General features: G+C 45.6%; 1 protein-coding gene across 2 annotated transcripts in view; it reads left to right on the top strand.

The window, feature by feature from the left end:
- The window catches only part of COL20A1 (collagen type XX alpha 1 chain), a 491,294-nt gene that overhangs the window by 30,290 nt on the left and 446,672 nt on the right, over positions 1–14,332 (top strand). For both annotated transcript variants that reach the window (XM_086932816.1, XM_086932817.1), the window contains exon 2: positions 2,590–2,681. In XM_086932816.1, the coding sequence (XP_086788942.1) occupies positions 2,606–2,681 (76 nt within the window). In that variant the 5' untranslated portion in view covers positions 2,590–2,605. The remainder of the gene's footprint in view (positions 1–2,589; positions 2,682–14,332) is intronic.

Here is a 14,332-nt window from a genome sequence, read left to right as displayed (position 1 = left end):
CAAATTCAGGTTTCCTCCGCATATGGCATTTTTGGGGGTGGTGGTGGTGCACGCATGTTAGTTTTTCTGACTTAGGACCAGTGGTGATTTATCGTTAATTTGTTTGTCTGGATGGAGCCGATATTGATTATCTCTCATAACACTGTTCATTTTCAAGAGTGTGCCTCTGGTAGCTGAAGTGAGGCCTTTTATGGAGCTTTCCTATCCACAGGTGGCTTATTGGTGATGTGTGGTTAAAGGGTTAAAGAGTTCATATTTCTATCTTTACGTTTTGGATAGTGCATGAGCTGGTGGTTAAACATACATTAGGGGTGAACTTGTATTTTGTTGTGGTTAATTGAGAGGGCGTGGGAGAGGGAGAGGAAGAGGGAGAGGGAGAGTAGGAGAGAGAAAGAAGGAGAGAGAGAGAAGGATAGAGAGAGAGAGAGAGAGAGAGAGAGAGAGAGAGAGAGAGACCACTTAGGTCAATAGCTCTCCAAATATCTATCTATCTATCTATCTATCTATCTATCTATCTATCTATCTATCTATCTATCTATCTATCTATCTATCTATCTATCTATCTATCTATCTATCATTTTTCCCCTCAGACTGAACAAATGATTTCTCACGCCCATTTTCTCAGCTGGATATACGTGTTATGTGTATTATATCATTATTCTAAAACCGACAATTGTGTTTTTCTATGAAAAATATGATGTACTTAGTAGAAAAGCTTATGCTAGTGAGCATATATTTTTGTGTGATCTCAATGCATTGTGGTCAGAGGCCTCCTTATTATCATATCTAGAGGCATAGCCAGGGGACAGGCACAGGACAAGGATCATATACGGGGCAAGGATGGGGTAGAACAATAGGGATCTGGTAAACAGGCATTCTGGGTTGAATTATGCTAATCAACATATAAAGAGAGGCTTTCACAAAGTATTCTGGATTCTGGACACAGTCAAGCTAATGAGTATACGTAAAAGTGTGGTCAGAAGGCATGCTGTGGAGGTAAACGTTGTTTACACCGCGTTGACCTTTACCACGCTGCCATTACAACGCAAGTCGTTACTACGACTTTCGCTGGATGGCGCTGTTGGTTAAGGAATATTGTAATTTTATATTCCAACCCCTTCCCTACTGTTACGTGGACTGGTGTTGGAATATAAAATTATAATATTCCTCAATCCGCGCCCTCCAACACAAGTCGTTGTAACGACTTGCGTTGTAATAACTGCGTTGTAAAGTACTGCGATCTAAAAGATCGCGTTGTACTGACATACATCCGCTGTGGAGATTCATGCAGTCAGCACAAATCCTGTGATGTAAACTTGAGATCAGTTAAGACACACCCACCAACCTTTCAAGGCAACAAAGTGGGAGATTTGAGGTGAGTGCAATGAATTCGTTTCAGGATGTTCTTCTGGGGATGAAATGGACTGATCATTGCAATTTTAGCAATGATGTTCTTCTGGGGATGAAATGGACTGATCATTGCAATTTTAGCAATGATGTTCTTCTGGGGATGAAATGGACTTATCATTGCAATTTTAGAAATTATGTTCTTCTGGGGATGAAATGGACTTATCATTGCAATTTTAGCAATGATGTTCTTCTGGGGTTGAAATGGCTGATCATTACAATTTTAGCTAACAAGCATTAGAAAAGCCAATAAGCCTCGCCTTAAGGCCTCATGGATTGGCCAGTGGGTTTAAGCCATGATGCAAGGCATTGAATACTGCTCAACATAGCTAAAGGACAAATAAAAAAAAATACTTTTGACGTGGACTGCTGCCTCACTTTGTAGGCGGGTGTATCAGCATTGGTAAAAAATAAAGAAGTTTCATAATAAAATTTTTTGATGTTTGTAGGTGCTTGCATGTATGTTGCATGCGCCTACAAAATGAGGCCTACAATTGACGATTCTTTGCCGTGAATGGTACATCCCCATCGGAAATGTTGGAATGAGGAGTCAGTCTTCCGGGTTGGTGAATCTCCTTTCCATAAGAGTAAATGTATATGGAATCTGGCGCTTCTGTCTTGTGGGATGGTGATTGGTGCTACTGGAACGGTGAGCCCTCTACAGAAATGGTGGGATTCTGCTCTGAGATTGTGAATTCCTTCTACGAAACCTCGAATCTTTCCTTCATTAATAAGAATATGCAAAATAATCATAAGTCTCCCTCCTAAAAAGACTCATTCCTACAATGGCCAGTCTCCCTTCTCATATGGTGATCCTCCATAGCATACTGAATCTTCAATCTTCTTTCCTGAGGCGTTAGCCTGTATGGAGAGAGGTGAATATTCCTTCTGAAATGCCAAGTCTTCCTTCTGGAATAGTGAACATATCTTTAAAAAATGCAAATCTTGGCACCTGAATAGTGGGTCTCCCTTATGGTTCCGCGTCTCCCTTTATACTGGCGCGTCTTCATACTTAAATGTTGAACCTCTCTTCCAAAAGAGGTCATCTTTGCTTGCAGAATGATAATTTTCTCAGCAGAAGAGTCACAGTCCATCCATTTGACCAGGGTTCAAGGTTAATGTTCTTGATCCAAAATTGTTAATGCTTTTTAAATTAAACTTCCTGTTGTCCTCTTTCCTTAGGCCTTTGCCTGAAGCCATGGCCATGTGCCGGCACCTTCTCCTGGCCTGGATCGTCCTGGTAAGCCACATCCTGGCTCAAGTCTATGGTCAAGGTAAGGAACAAGGGGGTCTCAAAATGGCACAGCACAGGAAAGCAATAACATTTTCAGCCGCAAGCCTATGACTCTTGATCAATTATTTTTGGATAAATCTCTTTCACAAAGGTTTTTTGTGGAAGTTCTCAGTACTAGATGCCCTTACATTTCTATTACAAACCCTTCCCCCACAAAGACATACTTTCTGTTGGTAAGAGAGGCCACATATTGAATGGGCATGGAATCTAAACAAACTTCTGAGAAGATCTATCACGCACTGGTGAAGAGTGTTAGATGGAGGCAAGTGGGTGTAGATGTAAAAAGCCCACACTCGGAGACAGTTTGAGAAACCTGCACTTTTTGGCAGTTTAAGAAGGTAGGACCAGAGGGCGAATGTGATAAGTGGCCACTGGGGCCCAATGTACTAAGACTGGAGTCAATAAAAGTTGGGACAAATTGCGCACTGACTTTTACTGAATCCATTCTGCTTTTCCGAACCAACCTATGTACTAATAGGTTGCTTTTCAAAAACCCAATTTGTAGTGGTCTCAATTCGACCTACCTCATGAATATTAATGACGTAGTTCGCAAATTGGTGCCCGTTATGAATCGCAGCCATGACATGGATGGTGTCCTGCTGAGCTCAGCAGACCTCCATGTCTGTGACTGCTTTTAAATAAACCATTTTTGTTTTTTTATGCAACCCATTTTACTTAAAGGAAAACTGGATGCCTGGAAAAAAAAAGTTGAAGCAACATTTTTTAGGGACCTATTGACAACTGCCTACTATTAAACAATGTTTTTGTCAACATTCACAAAGGGGAAGAGGTCCTTTGGGAACCCCTTGCTGTTTGCAAATGGGTTATTGCTACATTTTTGTAGTTGGTCAAGTACTAGTGTTTTGGGGACAGATTTTGGTCACAAAACATTACATACCATTTGATTCAGTATTTGAAAGGGACACCCTAAATATGCTCCTTTCAGATACCAAATAGGTATTTGGTCACAAATCTAAATTTCGATTTGGTAATGTGTTACCGAATCACATTTTGGGTTTATACATGACAACAAGCATTTTTGCAGGTGCAAATGACCTGACTTTGTGAATGAGACCTTTTGCGAATGCAAAAACGTTTAATCTCTTTGGAGATACGTTCTTTGTGGACTGTGCTATATGCAGTCCACAGTGGGGTTGTGAAAAGCTGCCACTACTTGGCAGTTATGGAAGGTGACACCATTAGGCAGTGTGAGAATCAGCTGAAGCTGAGCAGTGCGAGTGCTTTTCACTGGAGAGCAGTGTGAGAAGATTGCACTGCAGGCCAAACTTGGAAGTTGTCACTGGTGAGGAGTGTGAGAAGCGGGGGCTTGTAGGTAGTCTGAGGCATTGCCATTGGTGGCAGTGTGAAAAGCTGACAATGGTGGGTAGTTTTAGAAGCTGGAATTAGTGAGGAGTGTCAGAAGCTGGTGTGGGTGTTTGCACGATAGGCAGCGTGTGAAGATGATACTGGTGGACCGTGCATAACGTTTTCACTGTTGGGATGTATTAGATGCCAGAGTCCTTTTATCATTAGATACAGTGAGAAGCAGCTAGGGCTTCAGAGTGTGAAAGACTTCCACTGTTGGCAGTGTTAGGGGTTTGCACTATTGGGTAGTCTGAAAAGGTGGCCCTGGTGGGAAGTGAGAGGATCTTGCACAGGAGGGAAGTGGTATAAAGTGTCACCAGTGAGCAGTGTGATATGCTTGCACTGATGCGTAATCCGAGAAGCTGCCACTGCAGTGTGACACTCTTGCACTGATTCATAGTTTAAGAAACTGCCACTGGTGGTAAGTGTGACACACTTGCATTGATTAGTAATTTGAGAAGCTGCTACTGGTGAGCAGTGTGACATGCTTGCACTGATGCATAGTTTGAGAAGCTGCCACTGGTGAGCAGTGTGACATGCTTGCACTGATGCATAGTTTGGGAAGCTGCCACTGGTGAGCAGTGTGACATGCTTACACTGATTCATAGTTTGAGAAGCTGCCACTGGTTAGCAGTGTGACACGTTTGCACTGATTTGTAGTCTGAGAAGCTACCGCTGGTGAGCAGTGTGACATGCATACACTGATTCATAGTTTGGGAAGCTGCCACCAGTGGGTCACTGGGACATGCTTGCACTGATGCATAGTTTGGGAAGCTGCCACTGGTGAGCAGTGTGACATGCTTGCAGTGATTCATAGTTTGGAAAGCTGCCACGAGCAGGGTGACATGCTTGCACTGATTCATAGTTTGGGAAGCTGCCACCAGTGGGTCACTGGGACATGCTTGCACTGATTCATAGTTTGAGAATCTGCCACTGGTGAGCAGTGTGACATGCTTACACCGATTCATAGTTTGAGAAGCTTCCACCAGTGGGTCACTGGGACATGCTTACACTGATTCATAGTTTGAGAAGCTGCTACTGGTGAGCAGTGTGACATGCTTACACTGATTCATAGTTTGAGAAGCTGCCACCAGTGGGTCACTGGGACATGCTTACACTGATTCATAGTTTGAGAAGCTGCTACTGGTGAGCAGTGTGACATGCTTACACTGATTCATAGTTTGAGAAGTTGCCACCAGTGGGGCAGTGCAACATGCTTGCACTGATTCATAGTTTGAGAAGCTGCCACTGGTGAGCAGTGTGACATGCTTGCACTGATTCATAGTTTGAGAAGCTGCCACCAGTGGGGCAGTGCGACATGCTTGCACTGATTCATAGTTTGAGAAGCTGCCACTGGTGAGCAGTGTGACATGCTTGCACTGATTCATAGTTTGGGGACCTGCCACTGGTGAGCAGTGTGACATGCTTGCACTGATTCATAGTTTGGGAAGCTGACACTGGTGAGCAGTGTGACATGCTTGCACTGATTCATAGTTTGGGAAGCTGCCACCAGTGGGGCAGTGCGACATGCTTGCACTGATTCATAGTTTGAGAAGCTGCCACCAGTGGGGCAGTGCGACATGCTTGCACTGATTCATAGTTTGAGAAGCTGCCACCAGTGGGGCAGTGCGACATGCTTGCACTGATTCATAGTTTGAGAAGCTGCCACTGGTGAGCAGTGTGACATGCTTGCACTGATTCATAGTTTGGGAAGCTGCCACTGGTGAGCAGTGTGACATGCTTGCACTGATTCATAGTTTGGGAAGCTGCCACCGGTGAGCAGTGTGACATGCTTGCACTGATTCATAGTTTGGGAAGCTGCCACCAGTGGGGCAGTGCGACATGCTTGCACTGATTCATAGTTTGAGAAGCTGCCACCAGTGGGGCTGTGCGACATACTTGCACTGATTCATAGTTTGAGAAGCTGCCACCAGTGGGGCAGTGCGTCATGCTTGCACTGATTCATAGTTTGAGAAGCTGCCACTGGTGAGCAGTGTGACGTGCTTGCACTGAATCATAGTTTGGGAAGCTGCCACTGGTGAGCAGTGTGACATGCTTGCACTGATTCATAGTTTGGGAAGCTGCCACTGGTGAGCAGTGTGACATGCTTGCACTGATTCATAGTTTGGGAAGCTGCCACCAGTGGGGCAGTGCGACATGCTCGCACTGATTCATAGTTTGAGAAGCTGCCACTGGTGAGCAGTGTGACATGCTTGCACTGATTCATGGTTTGGGAAGCTGCCACTGGTGAGCAGTGTGACATGCTTACACTGATTCATAGTTTGGAAAGCTACCACGACCAGGGTGACATGCTTGCACTGATGCATAGTTTGGGAAGCTGCCACTGGTGAGCAGTGTGACATGCTTACACTGATTCATAGTTTGGAAAGCTGCCACGAGCAGGGTGACATGCTTGCACTGATGCATAGTTTGGGAAGCTGCCACCAGTGAGGCAGTGCGACATGCTTGCACTGATTCATAGTTTGAGAAGCTGCCACTGGTGAGCAGTGTGACATGCTTGCACTGATGCATAGTTTGGGAAGCTGCCACTGGTGAGCAGTGTGACATGCTTACACTGATTCATAGTTTGAGAAGCTGCCACTGGTGAGCAGTGTGACACGTTTGCACTGATTTGTAGTCTGACAAGCAACCGCTGGTGAGCAGTGTGACATGCATACACTGATTCATAGTTTGGGAAGCTGCCACCAGTGGGTCACTGGGACATGCTTGCACTGATGCATAGTTTGAGAAGCTGCCACTGGTGAGCAGTGTGACATGCTTGCAGTGATTCATAGTTTGGAAAGCTGCCACGAGCAGGGTGACATGCTTGCACTGATTCATAGTTTGGGAAGCTGCCACCAGTGGGTCACTGGGACATGCTTGCACTGATTCATAGTTTGAGAAGCTGCCACTGGTGAGCAGTGTGACATGCTTACACTGATTCATAGTTTGAGAAGCTGCCACCAGTGGGTCACTGGGACATGCTTACGCTGATTCATAGTTTGAGAAGCTGCTACTGGTGAGCAGTGTGACATGCTTGCACTGATTCATAGTTTGAGAAGCTGCCACCAGTGAGTCACTGGGACATGCTTACACTGATTCATAGTTTAAGAAGCTGCTACTGGTGAGCAGTGTGACATGCTTAAACTGATTCATAGTTTGAGAAGCTGCCACCAGTGGGGCAGTGCGACATGCTTGCACTGATTCATAGTTTGAGAAGCTGCCACTGGTGAGCAGTGTGACATGCTTGCACTGATTCATAGTTTGAGAAGCTGCCACCAGTGGGGCAGTGCGACATGCTTGCACTGATTCATAGTTTGAGAAGCTGCCACTGGTGAGCAGTGTGACATGCTTGCTCTGATTCATAGTTTGGGAAGCTGCCACTGGTGAGCAGTGTGACATGCTTGCACTGATTCATAGTTTGGGAAGCTGCCACCAGTGGGGCAGTGCGACATGCTTGCACTGATTCATAGTTTGAGAAGCTGCCACCAGTGGGGCAGTGCGACATGCTTGCACTGATTCATAGTTTGAGAAGCTGCCACCAGTGGGGCAGTGCGACATGCTTGCACTGATTCATAGTTTGAGAAGCTGCCACTGGTGAGCAGTGTGACATGCTTGCACTGATTCATAGTTTGGGAAGCTGCCACTGGTGAGCAGTGTGACATGCTTGCACTGATTCATAGTTTGGGAAGCTGCCACTGGTGAGCAGTGTGACATGCTTGCACTGATTCATAGTTTGGGAAGCTGCCACCAGTGGGGCAGTGCGACATGCTTGCACTGATTCATAGTTTGAGAAGCTGCCACCAGTGGGGCAGTGCGACATGCTTGCACTGGTTCATAGTTTGAGAAGCTGCCACCAGTGGGGCAGTGCGACATGCTTGCACTGATTCATAGTTTGAGAAGCTGCCACTGGTGAGCAGTGTGACATGCTTGCACTGATTCATAGTTTGGGAAGCTGCCACTGGTGAGCAGTGTGACATGCTTGCACTGATTCATAGTTTGGGAAGCTGCCACCAGTGGGGCAGTGCGACATGCTTGCACTGATTCATAGTTTGAGAAGCTGCCACCAGTGGGGCAGTGCAACATGCTTGCACTGATTCATAGTTTGAGAAGCTGCCACCAGTGGGGCAGTGCGACATGCTTGCACTGATTCATAGTTTGAGAAGCTGCCACTGGTGAGCAGTGTGACATGCTTGCACTGATTCATAGTTTGGAAAGCTGCCACTGGTGAGCAGTGTGACATGCTTACACTGATTCATAGTTTGGAAAGCTACCACGACAAGGGTGACATGCTTGCACTGATGCATAGTTTGGGAAGCTGCCACTGGTGAGCAGTGTGACATGCATACACTGATTCATAGTTTGAGAAGCTGCCACTGGTGAGCAGTGTGACATGCTTGCAGTGATTCATAGTTTGGAAAGCTGCCACGAGCAGGGTGACATGCTTGCACTGATTCATAGTTTGGGAAGCTGCCACCAGTGGGTCACTGGGACATGCTTGCACTGATTCATAGTTTGAGAAGCTGCCACTGGTGAGCAGTGTGACATGCTTACACTGATTCATAGTTTGAGAAGCTGCCACCAGTGGGTCACTGGGACATGCTTACACTGATTCATAGTTTGAGAAGCTGCTACTGGTGAGCCGTGTGACATGCTTGCACTGATTCATAGTTTGAGAAGCTGCCACCAGTGGGGCAGTGCGACATGCTTGCACTGATTCATAGTTTGAGAAGCTGCCACTGGTGAGCAGTGTGACATGCTTGCACTGATTCATAGTTTGAGAAGCTGCCACCAGTGGGGCAGTGCGACATGCTTGCACTGATTCATAGTTTGAGAAGCTGCCACTGGTGAGCAGTGTGACATGCTTGCACTGATTCATAGTTTGGGAAGCTGCCACTGGTGAGCAGTGTGACATGCTTGCACTGATTCATAGTTTGGGAAGCTGCCACCAGTGGGGCAGTGCGACATGCTTGCACTGATTCATAGTTTGAGAAGCTGCCACCAGTGGGGCAGTGCGACATGCTTGCACTGATTCATAGTTTGAGAAGCTGCCACCAGTGGGGCAGTGCGACATGCTTGCACTGATTCATAGTTTGAGAAGCTGCCACTGGTGAGCAGTGTGACATGCTTGCACTGATTCATAGTTTGGGAAGCTGCCACTGGTGAGCAGTGTGACATGCTTGCACTGATTCATAGTTTGGGAAGCTGCCACTGGTGAGCAGTGTGACATGCTTGCACTGATTCATAGTTTGGGAAGCTGCCACCAGTGGGGCAGTGCGACATGCTTGCACTGATTCATAGTTTGAGAAGCTGCCACCAGTGGGGCAGTGCGACATGCTTGCACTGATTCATAGTTTGAGAAGCTGCCACTGGTGAGCAGTGTGACATGCTTGCACTGATTCATAGTTTGGGAAGCTGCCACTGGTGAGCAGTGTGACATGCTTGCACTGATTCATAGTTTGGGAAGCTGCCACCAGTGGGGCAGTACGACATGCTTGCACTGATTCATAGTTTGAGAAGCTGCCACCAGTGGGGCAGTGCAACATGCTTGCCCTGATTCATAGTTTGAGAAGCTGCCACCAGTGGGGCAGTGCGACATTCTTGCACTGATTCATAGTTTGAGAAGCTGCCACTGGTGAGCAGTGTGACATGCTTGCACTGATTCATAGTTTGGAAAGCTGCCACTGGTGAGCAGTGTGACATGCTTACACTGATTCATAGTTTGGAAAGCTACCACGACAAGGGTGACATGCTTGCACTGATGCATAGTTTGGGAAGCTGCCACTGGTGAGCAGTGTGACATGCTTACACTGATTCATAGTTTGGAAAGCTGCCACGAGCAGGGTGACATGCTTGCACTGATGCATAGTTTGGGAAGCTGCCACCAGTGGGGCAGTGCGACATGCTTGCACTGATTCATAGTTTGAGAAGCTACCACTTGTGAGCAGTGTGACATGCTTACACTGATTCATAGTTTAGAAAGCTACCACGACCAGGGTGACATGCTTGCACTGATTCATAGTTTGGGAAGCTGCCACTGGTGAGCAGTGTGACATGCTTGCACTGATTCATAGTTTGGGAAGCTGCCACTGGTGAGCAGTGTGACATGCTTGCACTGATTCATAGTTTGGGAAGCTGCCACCAGTGGGGCAGTACGACATGCTTGCACTGATTCATAGTTTGAGAAGCTGCCACCAGTGGGGCAGTGCAACATGCTTGCCCTGATTCATAGTTTGAGAAGCTGCCACCAGTGGGGCAGTGCGACATGCTTGCACTGATTCATAGTTTGAGAAGCTGCCACTGGTGAGCAGTGTGACATGCTTGCACTGATTCATAGTTTGGAAAGCTGCCACTGGTGAGCAGTGTGACATGCTTACACTGATTCATAGTTTGGAAAGCTACCACGACAAGGGTGACATGCTTGCACTGATGCATAGTTTGGGAAGCTGCCACTGGTGAGCAGTGTGACATGCTTACACTGATTCATAGTTTGGAAAGCTGCCACGAGCAGGGTGACATGCTTGCACTGATGCATAGTTTGGGAAGCTGCCACCAGTGGGGCAGTGCGACATGCTTGCACTGATTCATAGTTTGAGAAGCTACCACTTGTGAGCAGTGTGACATGCTTACACTGATTCATAGTTTAGAAAGCTACCACGACCAGGGTGACATGCTTGCACTGATTCATAGTTTGGGAAGCGGCCACCAGTGGGTCACTGGGACATGCTTGCACTGATTCATAGTTTGAGAAGCTGCCAATGGTGAGCAGTGTGACACTCTTGCACTGATTCATAGTTTGAGAAGCTGCCACCGGTGAGCAGTGTGACATGCTTGCACTGATTTGTAGTCTTGAGAAGCTACCATGGATGAGCAGTGTGAAATGCTTGCACTAATTCATAGTTTGAGAAGCTGCCACTGGTGAGCAGTGTGACACACTTGCACTAATTCATAGTTTGGGAAGCTGCCACCAGTGGGTCATTGAGACATGCTTGCACTGATTCATAGTTTGAGAAGCTGCTAATGGTGAGCAGTGTGACACATTTGCACTGATTCATAGTTTGAGAAGCTGCCACTGGTGAGTAGTGTGACCAGCTAATACAGCTGGGAAGTATGAGAAGCTACCACTGGTGGGCAGTGTGACACGTTTGCACTGATTTGTAGTCTGAGAAGCTACCGCTGGTGAGCAGTGTGGCATGCATACACTGATTCATAGTTTGGGAAGCTGCCACCAGTGGGTCACTAGGACATGCTTGCACTGATTCATAGTTTGAGAAGCTGCCACTGGTGAGCAGTGTGACATGCTTGCACTGATTCATAGTTTGGAAAGCTGCCACGAGCAGGGTGACATGCTTGCACTGATTCATAGTTTGGGAAGCTGCCACCAGTGGGTCACTGGGACATGCTTGCACTGATTCATAGTTTGAGAAGCTGCCACTGGTGAGCAGTGTGACCAGCTAATACTGCTGGGAAGTATGTGAAGCTACCACTGGGAGGCATTGTGACATTTTTGCACTGATTTGTAGTCTGAGAAGCTGCCACTGGTGTGCAGTGTGACAAGCTTGCACTGATTTATAGCCTGAGAAGCTGCCACTGCCGAGCACTGTGACAGCTGACAATGGTGGGTAGCAGTGCTTAATTTGTGCTGGTGGTTTCCGGTGCTAAGCACCGGCACCTAATTATCAACACAGGCACATATGACAGATGCCACGTGGTGGCACTGTTTGTGTCATTGAGAGATGAGCAGGACAACAGTTATTTATTCATTTAACATACATTAAAAAACAAATATTACCAGCACCGAGGCCATTCCCATAGCTTTGAGGGGCTCAGAACAGTCTGAGTTGTCACACTGATTGCAGTGTGATGGTTAGTAGTTGTGTAGGTACTATCATTGGCAGTGCTGGCAGTGACAATGGGCGATGCAAGTTGCGGGCGACTCCTGATGAGGGCCCTGGCACTATTGCTTTCACTGATTTGTAGTCTGAAAAGCTTGCACTGGTGAGCAGTGTGACCAGCTACCTCTGGTTCGTACTCTGAGAAGCTGCCAGTGGTGAGAAGTGTGACATGCATACACTGATTTGTAGTCTGAGAAGCTATCACTGGTGAGCAGTGTTACATGCTTGCACTGATTCATAGTTTGACCAGCTGCCACTCGTGAGTAGTGTAGAATTGCTACTGGCGCGCAGTGTGACATACTTGCACTGGTTCATAGTTTGAGAAGCTGCCACCGGTGAGCAGTGTGACATGCTTGCACTGATTTGTAGTCTTGAGAAGCTACCATGGATGAGCAGTGTGAAATGCTTGCACTAATTCATAGTTTGAGAAGCCGCCACTGGTGAGCAGTGTGACACACTTGCACTAATTCATAGTTTGGGAAGCTGCCACCAGTGGGTCAATGAGACATGCTTGCACTGGTTCATAGTTTGAGAAGCTGCCAGTGGTGATCAGTGTGAGACACTTGCACTAGTTCGTCCTCTGAGTAGCTGCCAGTGGTGAGCAGTGTTATACATTTGCACTGGTTCATAGTTTGACCAGCTGCCACTCATGAGTAGTGTAGAATTGCTACTGGCGCGCAGTGTGACATACTTGCACTGGTTCGTACTCTGAGAAGCTGCCAGTGGTGAGCAGTTTGACACGCTTGCACTGGTTCGTACTCTGAGAAGCTGCCAGTGGTGAGCAGTGTGACACGCTTGCACTGGTTCGTACTCTGAGAAGGTTATACTGGTACTTTTCCAATTGAATTTTATAAGGTATTTTTAAAGGAACTGGTGGATCCCTTGAAAAATGTATTTAACTTTATCAGAATAGGTGGCAAGGTTCCCTCTGAGTTTAAAGAATCTACTATTATCAGCTTTGTAAAGAAAGACAAGAATCCAGAGGATGTAAATTCTTATAGACCAATTAGTCTACTGAATTCGGACTATAAGGTTTTTATGAAAATCTGGGCCCTAAGATTTGTGTCTGCAGCACAGGAAGTAATCCATCAAGATCAGACAGGGTTTATAGCTGGTAGATCTATGGCAGCAAACACAGAATATTTGATACAGGCCTTAGATTTTTTTAATATTAATTCAACTTCTGCATGTATATTAATGATTGATGCAGAAAAAGCATTTGATTTAGTTAACTGGTCAGCGTTATTTTTTACGTTGGGTTGTTTTGGATTCCCGGCCCAATTATTAGTATGCTACAGAACATGTATGAAGGGGCATTAGCCCAGGTTATAGTCAACACCAGGCAAGCAGGGAAGATTAAAATAAATCGAGGAACTAGGCAAGGCTGCCCTCTATCCCCCCTGCTTTTTACCTTTTTTATCGAACCGCTGGTTATAAAAATAAGGAACAATGATGCAACAATACCCCCCATTGGCGGAATGTCAAAGTTAAAATTGTTTGCCGATGATATTGTTCTGTATTTAGCTTCTGAAAAAGAAAATATTTTACATCTCATGAAAGAGCTTAAGGAATACGAGAAGATTGGGGGATATAAGATCAATGAGAAAAAAACGGAAGTTCTTATTTTTAATTCTAATTTAGATTTTCTTCCATTACATCTTCAGTCTCAAGCAGAAAAACGGGATCCAATAAGATATTTAGGAATTTATGTGACTAGAGACTATCAAGGTCTTTTTAGGTTGAATTATATTAAGATGAAAAACAAAATAAAGAACATGATGGAACAATGGGATGCATTGCCCCTGACTTTGATTGGTAGAGTTGCATTGATAAAGATGAATATACTCCCTTTGGTTTTATTTCTGTTTAGCAATATTCCAATAAAAGTTAACATGACCTTTTTTAACGAACTTGAATCTATAATGAGAAGATTTATTTGGAATAAAAAGGCCTCAAGAGTTAAGCTCTCGGTGGTACAACTTTCTGTAAACCAAGGTGGGCTGGCCCTCCCCCATTTTAAAAAATACTATGAAGCAGCCCTTTTCGATATAGTGGCAGGACTATTAAGGTCCAGGCAGTCAAGAGACAATTTCTTTTTAGATAAAATGTTACAGGAAGCAGGCTCTCAAATTTTTTTCTTTTTAAAAACTGCAAAGTTGCCTAAAAAAAACGAGATATAAGACACTACTAGTGTACTCCTCAAGATTGCAGCTTCTATATAAAAAATGTGGCTCAGATGGGTCTAGTTATTTGAAATTAATAGAATGTGGTAAAATGGGACTTAGGATATCTCAGAATCATCTGCTACAATGGGAATCAGCCGGATTTTGTGAAATAAGGCACTTATTTTTTCAACATAAGATAATTAGCT

Source organism: Lissotriton vulgaris, chromosome 7 (assembly GCF_964263255.1).
Source record: "Lissotriton vulgaris chromosome 7, aLisVul1.2, whole genome shotgun sequence".
In the NCBI taxonomy this organism is placed as follows: domain Eukaryota; kingdom Metazoa; phylum Chordata; class Amphibia; order Caudata; family Salamandridae; genus Lissotriton; species Lissotriton vulgaris.
This window is presented reverse-complemented; position numbering and strand designations above follow the sequence as displayed.